Below are 14,384 nucleotides of genomic sequence, written 5' to 3' on the forward strand. Positions count from 1 at the left end.
AGTAAGCAGAATGTGATCACCATTGTTACATTTTAGATTATGTGTTTGCACGCAGAAGTTGCCTTGCCTCCAGGGACCCATACTGTGGCTGGACCAGAGGTAGCACCTGCTCCTTTCTTAGACCGGGAACCAGGTGAGGGGATCACACATGAATGCACAAAAACATATTTTGATATGCAGGCCTGTTGATCGGCACAGGCTGTGCAAAGCTGTGAAAATTTGGAAAAATATTTCCTAGTCCGACACATTTATAAGGAGAGCGAAAAATGAAGAATTATGCAAAGAGTAAATTTATGTACTTGTGAAGTGCTTTAATGAATTGATCCCATAGCGTGACAAAAACATGAATTTTGATTGGTGCATAAATCTACCTCTCTAACCGCTCAACAAATACATGAAATTTAATTACAATTAACTTTTGTGTTCCTTGTTCTAAAGAACCTGCATGAGGTGTTTGTTTAGTTATGGTACATTGAAATTCATGCGGGTGTTTGAATACTCTGAATGGTTCCATGCAAAATTTGCTTGTTTTAGTCTCGCTGGAAAAAAACAATTTATTCAAATATTATTCTGCAGGTTTCAGCGCTTGCAGCGAAAAATAAAAAATAAATCGCATCATTCAATGTTCTGAAAACTCTTCCGTCACTACATGCTTAGCTGACCGTGACATATATGACCTCCTTCTGGGCAGGGAGCTGAGGAGAAATCAATACAAGCATCAACAGCATCTCCTATTACAACGAGTGACCTATCAATATGTGGTGAAAGCAGTTTCATTGATTATTCCCCCCAAAAATTCCACTTTAGAGCAGATGTACACAGTATTATAATAAATCATATCATGTTTGTTTTCGCATTCTGTTACCAAAGATTATGTGACTTATTCTGCAGGACGGTGCAGGGGTTTTGTTAGATCTCTTGTGAAATGCAGAGGATTACTCTGCTATTATGTATTTTATGTGTGATTTTTTCCATGATTACAGGCTTCCTTTTCAACAAGATGTAGAATATGGAAACACCACCTCTCATTTAGGAGACTGTGATGGTAGGTGACAGCAGCATGACTCATTTCTCCTCTGTAATTAGTTACTTTTAGTTGATTTCATAAACATTAAATGCAGTTTTAGTAGTTTTTTAACGCTTGTTTTTATTTCATTTTTTAATATTTTTGTTTTATTTTTTGTGTTAGTTATCATGGATTTCATTCATTATAATAACCTTGACTTGCTGACATGTTGTATATTTTTTGTAACATAATTTAGTTAGCAAGCTAATTGTGACTTGTTTAATAAATGCATTTAGAATTTCTGTAAGGTTTTTATATCGGTTGCAATTTCATTTTGATAGAGAGGACTTGTTAAACAAAACATTTTCTATTCTAACAAGCTAACTTCGGAATATTTACAGACTAGATTAAAGGGGACATATTATGAATTGATTACATACCATGTACCATTCCACAACACGACCCATGCTAAGGCTGAGCTGCACCGTCGCTCTTTGTTTTCTTCTTCAACCGCCGCTTTTAGATTTCCTTTTAAGTCATTTTAACTCGGGCTCTTAGACATTTATTTTACAACAACATGAAACTACACACATTTGATGAAAGTTTTCAAACATAAAATAAATGTTAATGTTACAATTCGCCACTGTTTCAACCTCAATTGAAGGTAAAAAAAAATGGTCATAAAGTCACAGAAAATATCCGTGGGGCTGTTATCCCATAAGAACAGGCTAGCTGCCCCGGGTAAATGCGGTACAAATTAATATGATATTAAAAAATTATTTCAAATCAGTACAAAGACCTAAGAAAGCACTGTGTTGGAGAAGCCGAAACCACATAAATTCAATGAAAAAAAATAGTAATGTTCTGGTATGTGTGCAAATGTGTTGCTCACTTATTATAATACTTCTTCTGATGAGGACACCAAAGGCACCTAATAGTTATATTGGCGGTTTTGACCCAAATAGTGGTGTTAATTTAGGGAGAGAAAAAACAACCAGGATATGGTTAGTATAAACTAAGTGTTGTCAAATGTTTTATAATAATAATGTATTTGTTATCAGTGTAACAGCGTTGCATTATATTGAGGTGAGATGGGAGGCATTAACTCTGCCCATTTTGTAGTGAGGCTCGCTCCAATATTCAGGCCATTGACGTGCATTTCCGGACATATTTGCCACATCCATTATGGCGAACACACTGACGTATCCCACCAACGGGCTAACACGCTCAAGGCGCGGTTTTTATATGTTTGATGGAAGTCTCCGCCTAGTGGCTTCATCGCTCATTGCGTTCTACGCCGCTTTTTTCTTTGGGAATTGTGGCGTGAAAGTATTCATGACATGTTTTTGTAATTCAAATCATGACATGCACAATGTAATGTGTATTATACAACTTTCACTCGCTGCTCAGGAAGATCCATTCAACCTTGACAACAGTTGTTGACGTTTGTGATGTATTTGTCAAAGCTGATTGGTGTGCACAAGTGGGATTACTTTTCTTTTCTTTTTTGTCGTTTGTTTTTTAGTTTAGTCTGACTTGCTATGGGTCAGAATTGTCCCAGTGTGACAGTTTAATTAGGGAAGATGTGAAAGAGATGTAGCTGCCAACACAAGACCGCACAAGGAGGAACAACATCAATGTGAAGCCTGTCGGCATGCAAACCTTTGCGCTTTCTTTCCAGAATCTAAAAGCGGGATTGAATTTAAAATAGGAGACTGTTTTTACTTCTGTCAAGGGACTCCCATGTCACTGTAACATCTTATCCAGCTTTGCTCTGGAATTCACTCAATGGAAACTAGAAACCCTTTTCAACAGAGGATTAGGCATTTTACCTTTTTTTTTAGCTGGGGGGTGCTGGGGTGTAACGTGTAATGCCATTAGGTCAGAACTCAAAAGTTTAAAGGAGCTTCTGTCGAGCTTTCAGCATATTCATTTCATTTCAATCTGATAGGTGGGCTTCAGCATTTTCCCCACTGCGTGAAACTGATAGCACAGTGACTCCTGAGCTAGAGACAAAGTTATGTACTGCAGTTGGTGCAGATGGGAGTGATTAGAGCTGGGTGGAAACACTGAAGTCATGGTATGTTGTATGGAGAGAATCTCTGACTAAGCTGCACAATGGAAAGAATGAAGAGTGGAGAGAAGAAAAATAGGAGTCTGTGTGCTGCATCGGTCTCAGCACATGATGACAAGTGCAGGCGTCTTCAAAACATTTTGAGCCTGCAGAGCCCCAAGGCCACACTGGAGTGAAGTTATTGTGTTATGTACATCATCACTCCGAATAGTTCTACAATGAAACCTAATGGTAGTTTGCAATAGAGGTATTGATTTCTGATGGTAAAGTAATGCTCAGCGGCTACAAAATGAAAAGAAAAATCACTCCCTGTGTAGATGTAACAGACTCGTAGCTGGGTATACTCATCCATCTATTTTCTATTGTGTATCCTGTTCATGGTCATGAGGAACCTTCGAGTATACACACACACACACACCCCCACACCCCCACCCCCACACACACCCCCACGCACACACACATATATGTATATATATATATATATATATATATATGCTTGCATCACTCAATGAAAATTTATCAAGACAGCAAAAAAGTGTGTGTGGCTTTATTTATTTTTGTTTTTTATGTCAAATTTGTCTTTTGGCTCAATAAACGTTGGCAAATACCGCCTTATATTTGTCACGCTAAGAAATATTTCGTCTGCTTTAGGTATCTTGCAGCAGAGTCTCCTCATTGAACCCGAGAGCCTCGTCTCCCTCAATCTCCTGGTGGCCTCTGCAGTGTCGGCGTTCACCATTGGGGCGGCGCTCTCGGGCCTAGCAGTCTGCTGGATCATGGCCCACAAGCCTACTAACCGTCGCCATGGCAACACCACTCAGTCGTCCATCCAGCGGCGTGACAGAGGTCTATTAAGTAACGCCGGTGGAATGGGAGGCTCTGTGCTCAGTGTGACGCGGCAGGGAGGCGGAGAGCGCACCTGCACTCAGGCCGGGGAGACCCTCTTTGTGATGCCCAACGGATGGGTGAAATCCGGGGAGCTTGACCCCGGTTTCCTCCCCACCCCGGAGCACACACCCCAACAGAAGCGAAGAGGCCTGCGCCTGTCTGACTCCAACTCCGGAGGGTGGGACACCAGCCAGACCTACTTGGGGGGAGGCTCCGTGGGTTTGGGCTCCCCCTGTCGAATACCCCCCTCAGTTTATCTGACAACCAGACTGTTCCAACAGGGGGGAGGCAGTCGGCACGGCTGCGAGGGCCGAGGGAGTGACACCCCCCGACAGCACTACGTTTGCTTGAGCAGGCAGGAGAAAGGAGGAAAGGGGACGCCCAAAGCCCCCTTGAGGAAGTCCGCCGGGGAATACGTGTACCCCATGACGCCCCAGGACTCGCCTGAACGTCGGAGGGTGGTCTCGGCCCCCAGCGCTCCGGCGGAGTGCGGCGAGCCTCTGCCTTTGCGCTGGCCGGCCCCGGAAGGCTACATCCTCAGTAGTCACGCCATGGTGGTGCCCGTCCCCTTGCCCCCTCCCGCAATGCCTGCCCCCAGCGGTCAGACATACATGTCCCAACACCACACCCCCGCGCTCACTCGGGCCCTCCTGAGGGGGGCTTTGGAGCGGGGTGAGCTGGGGGAGCTGATGGACCTCAGCCAGCTGATGAGTAAGAAGAACTGCAATGACAGGACTCAAGCTGGTCAGTGACTACTGAGGAAATAAAGGGCAAACATGGGCACCTTTCCTTCGACTTGTCTTGAGCCTGATCCGATGCCCCCACCCTTTCATCTCTGGATTTTTTTTTTTCTTCATTGTCATTCAATCCCTCTGTCTCAGGCGACCCCCTCTCCCCATCGTCCGTTACCCCAATGGCGAGGCTTTAGTTACGACTGGCAACTGCGCCTGCCAATCTTTTGCTGGCTCGCACTAATTGGTCAGAGGAACGGAGGTTGTTGCTGTGTCTGCATTGCAGAGCTGCCTCGCCTGCCAAACACTCTCCAAGTCTGCAGGCAGAGGGCACAAGAAAGAAAGGAAGAAAGGAAGGACGGCACTTAGGGGCTGCTGTGCATGCATGGGAAGCAAACTAACAAACACTGGGATGCTATTTGCCTCACAGCAACATTAAACGGACAAAGGTCTTGGGACGTACGTCATTATAAGTTATTCCCTGAATCGATCAATTTGTCGTTGTACCGCACACATTTTGGACTGTATTTCCAACTTTGTGTTTACAGTTTTAGGTTGGCTTTGACTGCGCCGCAGTGCACAAATCAGTGGGGGGACTGAGCATTTGGAATTTGGGTATTTAATCCACCCCTTAATAGCGCCACCATCATGTCGCAACTCGAGGAAATATCAATGGGACAAAAAAATTATATTTAAAAGCACGCAATTGTGCCTCGTACGTAATTAAAACTCAATTTAATTTAATAAATGAGATCAGATAAAAGACTTTGTATTTCAACAGCGATGCAAATTATGAAATAAATTATTGTTTTGCGAACTTGCCGATAACAAGGTTGCTCTGACAACTAATCGGAGGATGGGAAAAACGCTGATAAATTCTCAAATCCGATGAGTTTAGGAAACGGGCTTTTGCTAATATAATGTAGCTTCCATGGGCCAGCACTATTGATTCTGAAACCCTTGAGCATATTAGGTTGACATTGCAACAAAAGAGCCACGAGTACAGAAAGAAGTACCGTCAAGAACAAATGTACAAAATGATGTGAATTGACTTTTGCGAAGGAATGAACACAATTTCATGTAAGAAATATTAGAATGAAGTTTGGAAATGTAAATGTGATCTGATAGTTTTTCGTCCAGCAGAGAATGAGTTGACAACCGACCACTGGCACAAATGAAGAATCAAAAAGGCATGCCACAGATTCGTTGCTAAGCAGCTTCTGCTGCAAAATGCAGACAAACTCCAAAATTTCTTTCAGCTGCGCTTAATAATGGCAAGTTGTCTCAATACTTTTTCATAATGTTATGCTTCAACATTTCATTTTTTTTCAAGGGAATGGACAATTTCTCTCTTAATGTTCTCTTAATATTGATCAGAATAATGCTGCCCTAAGAAGTTGTGTTATACGGAGATATACGCAAATGTCGCTCAACTTTGGGTCATTGTTCGATTATTAGCGATTATAATGCCCACGTCTAATCAGTACCATTGCATTTTTTTGTTCCCCCCACGGGTTAGTATGAGTGCCAAATGGGCATTTTGCATTGTACAGCTCGCCCGAACATGCTAAGCTTCGGGTGACTCATCAAAAGTCAAAAACTGAAGTTGTTGTTGACTATAAACAGGAAGCCAAATGAGAAGCTGCATCTGCTTCCTCTTTTGCTACACTTATACATTAAAGTCGTGACTGTGGTTATATAGCGTTCCATGTTTACGGGCGGCACGGCATGTGTGTTGAATGCCTCCAATGGTTCGCCGTGTCTCATAGCGATGCAGGATCATAACTCTTTGGAGAGAGGCGAGCAGGACTGAAATGTCAGCACTATTCCTGCCAACCGCATGCTCTGTGTAATGATGTTGTCGGCATCTCCGTCGCCCATTGCTCTTTTCATCCCCTCCGCTCCTGTACTACTTAATGACCAATAATTCCACAAGGATGTCTGGAAAGGTTTGCACCAGAACACAGGACCCAGCAGAACACCAGACTAGAACAAAAGTGTCATTGATGTAATTGGGAATGCCTTGCCTTTTTTCGTACATGACATATTCATTCATGCCACATTATTGAACACAGTCCAGCTCTAATGGGGAAGAATTTCCCTGGAAAGCCCACAGAGGGTCAAGGTCTCACAGACGTGATGCAGAACAAAGTGACAGTTACAGAGGCAGTGATGGAAACGCCAATGCCAACAGGGGTAATGGAAATGCCCCCAGCAGGCAAATGGGGCCATAAATTCTATACCATCAAAGTGTCGAGTCCAATGAAAGAGTCAGCATTTATATCAGCGCAGCGCTGAGACGGATGCGGTACCAAAAAAAAAGATGAAGACAAGAGATAAGCAAAAGCTGTAATAAGAATGCTTTGTTAAAGCCGATCGACTTTGGGTGACCTCCATGCGTGCACCGATAATATGGTTTATACGCACGTGTACATAGTAAGGTTCAGTTAGAGCTTGAATGTAAACAATAAAATCCTGTCATTATTACTATGAATGTAAACTAGAGAATACTCCCCTGCCTGTTTGTTAAGTACAGCCATAATAAACCCCACCTCAAGTCTACAATTTCCAGTTTGGATTGAATCGGAAGGTTTTCATTTATTTTACCGGCCCCTTACTTAAGATGCTGTTGACGGAATACACTACTTTAAAAAAATAAATCAATAAATAAGAGGAACACTTGATCATCTCGACAGCTGTCGTGCAAATGTGACAAATAAGTCGGAAGACGAGGCTTCAAGAGGTGCTGCTTTTTTTTTTCCACACGACTAGTGGTAGCATGAGGTAGTACATGCAGCCCACAGAAGTAGTTGGAGTGGTGCAACTAGTCTCTGGTGCCACATCAATATGCCGTGTCAAGAGCATGGAGGCGATACCAAGAGACAGGCCAGCACCGCAGTAGAAGTGGAAGCCAAATAAACGAACCTGATTAAGTGTCAATGGCAATTCTGCCTCTCCCACCCGTTCCCTACGCTTGATTCCAATCGAGCACGTTGAAGACATAACGTTCAATATCGCAATATTCACTTTTTACCACAGACTGTCCAGGAACTTCCTGGTAGAGAAACCCCAGAGGAAATCATCCGTCATCTCATCAGGAACATGCCCAGACATAAACACCGCACAGCCACATTTTCGGTTGTCTGGAGGAAATTTACTAAAAGTGGGATGACCCGGTGATCATATTTTTCCATTTAGGATTTTGAGTCGGATTCTCAACCCAGTTTTCAGAAGGTTCATGGTCTGGGGTTACATCATTCAATTTTGTTTTCAACAAATTACACTATGTAATCATTTCAGTGAGATCTGGAATGGATCAGTTCAGTGTTCCCTTTATTTATGAACATTTTTCTTTAGCAGTGCTGTAAACTTTGAGACAGGAAGATTTTTAGCAGGCTGTATATTCCACCGCAGATTTACCAACTTGCTCGTGTCATTTCAGTTCATCTGTGTGCCAAAATCCTTTTCTGTTTTACCGTTGCCTGTTTACAAAAGCAAAAAAAAAAATTGTGTTAAAGTGCCATGATGTCCATTTTAGTGAGCAGTGCACCAGCTGCTGACTCAAATTGTACTTATTGCAGTATGCTACATGAGATATATGCCTTTGACCTTACATGCTGAATGTTTTTTTTTCTGTTACTTGTGAGCTTGTGCTGTTGGTGTGCATCCGCAGCGATGCAAGCAACATTGCTTACAGGTCGTACGGTAACTGTATTGTACTGTAAATATGTATACAGACACTTGGTCCATTTGTCATTACTCATGCTATGAACATGACACAAACTGTGGATACGAAATGTAGACGGACTGAAAGGCCGTGAGGGACCATGGCATGTCTCTTTTTGTGACATACTTGTCTTTTCTTTCTTTTTTTTTTTTTTTTTTAAGTCTAGTGGTTGACAAACGTCTCACTCTGTTTGCCTATCAACTGCCAGACTGAACAATTTTAAATATATTTGTTAGCATCCCGAGCCGGGGGAGAAAATGTTTTTATTGGCATTATGCTGTGCAGTACTAAATAAGCACAATGACTTTTTATTTTATTTATTTTATTTTTTATTTTTTCAATTCCAGATCTGTAACATTTGTAAATAATGTAAATCATCACCTTGTAGGTACACTGTTGGGTTTGGGGGCAAAGGGTTCTTTCCCAAGACAGAGAGGTGTGGTTTAATTGTGAGGGTTTTATTTGTAATTTTTTTTCTGTGCCAATGCTGTGAATAAGATGTATGTAAAGTATTTATGTGACTTTGGCTGAACGCTGACTTCAGCCCTTTCCTGTTGTTAAAAGTAGAGATGCCGGCCTGATCTCAGCCAGAACTGAGCCATTTGCCTGCCTTCTGAGTTTTTTGCAGTTGTTAAAATACTTCTGTGATAATAACCATCAATCTTTGGAGTACTGCTATTAAATGTAAATATATCATTTACTGCTAATAAGTTGCATTTGGTGATGAATGCACACCTCTTTAAATACAAACCCAGGCTTCTAATTGCACATCTTGACATTTTGAAACAAATGTGACGATAGTAATGAGCATTGTATCTTATCAAGGGAACAAAAACACACTTTACTGGAGTCTGCAGTTACCTTCTCCACCGCAAGAGGGGGCTAGATGCTGTCTGAGCACATTGGGCCTTATTGTAGAAATTTCAGACAGGGTCTCCCTTGGGGGCCAATGCATTAAGTGCACATAGTTAGGGGGGGGGGGGGCGGGGGACTTCGTGATGGGATGCATTCATGCGCAGATCCTGTATAACCACAAACCCAAGAGAGAGTGAGAAAAAAAAAAAACGTTTAATCATGGAAACATTACTTCGGAAAAATTACCCTAAGATTCTTTAATGGAAAATACCATATTTTTAGGAAGCATCTTAAATTAAAGCTACTCTTATATGAAGGTCACAAACTCTAAGTATGGTAGTTTCACTTCTGGTCCTAACTATGGGCAACACACACCCACCAAACTGATGCCAACTTTGAAACTGCCACTTAATGACTTTTACCAAAGAGACAGATGATAAATGACATCAACCTATGGTGGCATTGATGCTGCTCAAAAATATCCTTCTGAGGTTACTTTACATCTAGATACTCCACTTTCAATCCAGCAAGCTAACTGTTAAATTTCTTCATTTATTCTTCATTCACTGACTGATGGATACACCTTTTTCAATAAGAAATAATAGCTAAGTGAATCTAGGCAGCAGTTTGTGGAGGAAATCCACTCGGAAACACGTAAAAACGCATGCCCGGGGAGGTAAACCGACATCCAGTTTGCAGGCGGATAGTTGAAATAGTTCACAAGAAAGCTAACATGGATCGGTGTGTAGCAGACAATGAACACGACCATGTTTGCTGTTACTATGCCAACAATGCTTCTCTGGAGCGGTGATGTCGCGCCATCTGTCTTTAACAAAATACAGATAATCTGACTTGAACAAAACACTACGATCGCAAGAGGAGCGACAAAGCCGAAAAATATCAGAATGCCGACAAATTTGAAATGCAAACGTTGATCTTTACATCTTTCGAAGCACGTCCACAGTTTGCGAGGGTAATTCTCCTCTCGGAATACAGTCGCGACGGTCAGCAGAGAGACCCAAATGAGTAAGCACACGGCAAAGGCCGTCTCCTTCTTCCTTCTCCAGGACCTCACCCGCAATGGGAACCTGACAGCAAGGTAGCGGTGGACACTGATGGCCGTCGTAGTCATGATGCTGGAGTACATGTTGATGAAATGGATGTAAATAAGAAAGGTGCACAACAGAGTCTTGTCTAGGCAGAAGAAAGAATTGTAAATCCGAAAGGGGATACAGACGATGAGGGCAGAGTCGGCAATAACCAGGTTGAACATGTAGATGTGCGTGTCTGTCCAGGCGTCCTGTCGCATGACGAAAGCACGCAGGGCCGCAGTATTGACAAGAAAGCCCAGGACAAACACGAGGCTGTAAGCAAAGCCCAGAAGGCTGTCCACTGTACAGGTCGAATTGGCCATGCTGCACACGCTTGTCTGTAAAACAGTGAAGAAAATTATTAAAGGGAAGTGGAAGTGGCATACAATACAAAAACATTGGTCAGATTAAAGTGTATGATTAAAATGGTGGCTGTCGTGGAAAGTAAGAAAGTACAAATATTTTAATTAATTAATTAATTAATTAATTTACATCAATGCAATTTCAGATACATATACTTAACTTTAGAATTTATTTTTCTGACTTTTTACTTTGATTTTATAATATTGGATCCAAATCTGGACTTTTGATTTCTTATTTTGCCAAATTAGTCAACTTCAAGACAAAAATAGAGTGGCACAGTCAAGCTAGAGTTGAGATCTTGACTGATGGAGTGACTGAGCTCTCGGAAGATTTATAAAGCAAGAAAAAACAAAAAGGGACAGCAGTGACAAGGAGAAACCTATTTCGGGGAGCAGTAATGATGAGGCTTTTTACACAAGTCTCTGTACTTTTAAAGTGAGAGTACAGATGACACCTCTGCACAGCGACACACAGAGCTATCCCAATAGAAATTCAAACGCAAATCGCGTGACCGTGTGGCAGTTACATAGACTTGATAATGGTGTCGCTACATTATATTTCCCGTTTTATCTAGTGAAGAAAAGCACCGTAATACAAGCAAGACCTCTAAATACGTGCAAGAGTCTCAATGATTTCATTTCATTATTCAACCAATCAAAAATTAGCCTTACCACATTAGCTGAATTCATTTTAATGCCGCTGCAGCACAATGTGTCAACGCCTCAAAAATGAGTGATCTGAAGCGCTGCCACAATGACTTGTTTCCTTCTTCTTCTTTGATGAATGTTGACAAGGAAGAAGGCCTGCATTGGCCACTAGGTACCGACCACAACGGCAGTGACCCGGGGCAACTACGACATTATCCCGGGTCACTCCAAGTATACTGACGCTGGCCCAACTGGGCTGGTACAAGTTTTCATCGATGATTTAATGTTCATTATTCACTTACATTTTATACGGCAACAAAAGCATACCGTGCAAAAAAAAGGTAACTACATAGAAGTAATATTTTCTCAAAAGCTTGAAATATAATGACATTAAGCATGAAACAATCATTGAAACTTATGGTATTATATCATGAATGTTCAAGGCCAGTGCCAGTTCCGGGAAAGCCAAGACAACATGGCGCGTTGTGGCCCAAATGGGCCACCACCCAAAATTGCTTAATGTAGGACCCAGGAATGGTTGTGACATCTGCCTCATGTGTGCAGGAATGTTTTGTTGGTAATGAATAATGTCATTAACCAACAAAGGCGCATTTTAGGGGGTGTGTATCTCTCCAATAAAAGATGATTGGCTATGTGGGCTTATCTTGACAACTATTTTAAAAGCATTGCGGGCGGGTTGTAATGTTATTTTCAGTAAATGCCACTACCCCCATAAAAAAAAAAAAAAAAAAAGAGAAAAAGGGGGGTGGAGGCAGCGGGTGCAAATGGCCAATGGGATGGACTTTGGACCCCTGCGGTGGATGCAATGCAATCAAAGATTATTTATCTTGGGTGCGTCTGATGGTTAATAGATTTTATGTTTTTATTGCATGTCTAAATAAATACTACACATCAAAGAATAGGTCCAATAAAGTAAATAAAAGGTGCGTCATAAAGGACAAAGTCTAAAAAAGCTTTCTCCCTTTCTGAAAAGCTTGATTGTGAGGAAATCTGGGTCAGCAATTGGTTCTTTTCACAGGGAAGGGAAAAAAACACAACAGACGATTTGAAAATGAATATTTTCCTCTGGAATTGTATGTCAGTGTGTCAACACAAATCGCAAAAGCGCTTGTCTCCCCCGAAGCATGTGTCGCTTCTCATTGTGGTTCAGTCACTGACAAGATGACTCTCATATGCCGGGCAAAATATTTTTGTTGGAGAATATATGTATATGGCAGTATGGCACAGAGTCAGGACATTGCATTCAGTCAGCTGGGGAAAGGCTCTTTCTCAGCCATGACCCAAAATGAGGACAAGTGGATTGATTGTTTGATGTACCGAAGTCAACCTGCTTAGCGCCTGAAGCCACAGATGAAGAAAGGCATGATAAATACTTTGAAGAAGAACAATGCCGGTGTAGTAAGAGGTGATATCTGAACCAAAGCACAAGTGGTAATAAAGTTCTTCAACATGAAAATGCTTGTTGTTTCGCAAAGGGAGGAAAAGATTGCTAGCCTAGTGAGCGAGGCCCACAAGAATGGCGAAGGTGGAAATTTGGAGACTGAAGGAAAAAAAATCCAGGGAAAGGTCTTTGGCAGTCAAGACGGAATATTTCAGAATACATGAGACAAAAACAGATGACCGAACAGAAAGTTTTGCAGAAATTAGTTGCCCTTTAAAAGGCAAGTTTGCAGTGTTAAAACTGCTCGCAAGATTTTTAACATAGCCTCACTTCACTAATCCCCACGCCCAAATCTCGAGTCTTTGACAAAAGCGATGCGCTTAATGTTTATGAACGCGATTCTCAAATGAAAAAAGAACGCATTGAGCCAGCTTCAATAAAATAGACGCGCCAGCAATACTAAGGCAGCAACAGTACGCTAATCAAGCTAACATTAGCCATGGCTGTTACATAAGTAGCATGATTTACTCAAAATGGCCCCAGTGTTACTATAACACTGAATATTATCTGCTTAAATTCCTTTTTTTGGAATGTACAATCGCTTAAAAATCCGAAAGAGGTGATTCACCCGTTTAGTAAAAATATTGCTAATTCCATGTCGCTCGTGAATACTCGCAGCTGCCTGAGGTCTCTCGACTTCTGAAAGGCAACTCCAATGTCCATCATATCAGTTATGTACTACTGTCGGGTTGGTGAACAAAAACTGTTTTGTTTTTATTATTGCAAACTCCCCCTTTAATTTGAATGTTGTATATTAGGAATGTTTACAATACTTAACCCTTCCGCCCTTCTCTGTCTGTATTTCTTCAACTTAAATTTGAAGGCAGAGAGGTCACAAAGTTATTCAAACAGTGAGTAGCCGGGAGGTAAAATATACCATGAAGTAAAATTTGTCGTTAATTCTGCTTGCTTAACCCCGTCGACACTACAATCCACATTGCAATGGCCATGAAATTCAAACTTTGCTCTATAAGAAGCAGAGGAAATATGAGATTAGATCATGCTTATGAGTAATCATAGCCAGTACTTGTGCAGTTATGGCATTTCTGATTTTATTAAAAGCTGCTTTACGCTGCAAAGATGTGATTTCCACCCCCCCATAAGAAGAAAAAAAAATCTAATATTCCACAGGATGCATGTAGGGGGAAGGGGGCGGATTTAATATTACAAATGCAGCCTGTTGTTATTAATTTGCTGAAAGCCACCGGAGGCTCTTCCTGTTTGTGTAAAGATATTTCCCATCTCTTGTGCAGATGTTGTATATCATTGTGGATATATTTGTCTGCTTGTCTCAGTCGACCTTAATTGTGTTGCATCCGTCCACTCATCTCAGTTTGCCCCCATCTATCTGCCTCTGCCTGACTTCCATTCCTGGCTGTCTGTAAGGTTTGAAAGTGCCCTTTACACGTCACCAAGTCAGGCAGGGACCGTGGATGAGGCGGGAGGGGGAGGCTGGCTTGGAGGGCGGGAGTTCTACTGCTGTAACTAGGTCAGTGAAGACACACCCATCTGTCCCCTCCCAGAGCCCCTGACCACCCCC

General features: G+C 41.9%; 2 protein-coding genes across 5 annotated transcripts in view; one reads left to right on the top strand and one right to left on the bottom strand.

Annotated features, from left to right (window-relative positions):
• LOC148325956 (semaphorin-6B-like) overlaps positions 1-9,136 on the top strand; it is a 35,893-nt gene extending 26,757 nt beyond the window's left edge. For both annotated transcript variants that reach the window (XM_088310989.1, XM_088310990.1), the window contains exons 16-18: positions 56-133; positions 984-1,045; positions 3,732-9,136. In XM_088310989.1, the coding sequence (XP_088167115.1) occupies positions 56-133; positions 984-1,045; positions 3,732-4,720 (1,129 nt within the window). In that variant the 3' untranslated portion in view covers positions 4,721-9,136. The remainder of the gene's footprint in view (positions 1-55; positions 134-983; positions 1,046-3,731) is intronic.
• Positions 8,604-11,493, bottom strand: LOC148325957 (G protein-coupled receptor 35). Of its 3 annotated transcripts, XM_088310997.1 has the most exons (4): positions 11,407-11,493; positions 10,519-10,710; positions 10,224-10,417; positions 8,604-9,448 (listed from the first exon to the last, which is right to left on the bottom strand). In XM_088310997.1, exons 1-4 carry the CDS (start codon positions 11,422-11,424, stop codon positions 9,436-9,438), a joined length of 417 nt encoding a protein of 138 aa, XP_088167123.1. In that variant the 5' UTR covers positions 11,425-11,493; the 3' UTR covers positions 8,604-9,435. The 3 variants fall into 3 exon arrangements, with proteins under 3 accessions (XP_088167123.1, XP_088167122.1, XP_088167121.1); XM_088310996.1 differs by having other exon boundaries at positions 10,224-10,710; XM_088310995.1 differs by lacking the exon at positions 8,604-9,448 and having other exon boundaries at positions 9,514-10,710.
• Between the last annotated feature and the right edge of the window lie 2,891 nt (positions 11,494-14,384).

Source organism: Idiotropiscis lumnitzeri, chromosome 12 (genome assembly GCF_059441095.1).
Source record: "Idiotropiscis lumnitzeri isolate Australia: NSW breed Sydney's pygmy pipehorse chromosome 12, RoL_Ilum_1.0, whole genome shotgun sequence".
NCBI classification, from domain to species: domain Eukaryota; kingdom Metazoa; phylum Chordata; class Actinopteri; order Syngnathiformes; family Syngnathidae; genus Idiotropiscis; species Idiotropiscis lumnitzeri.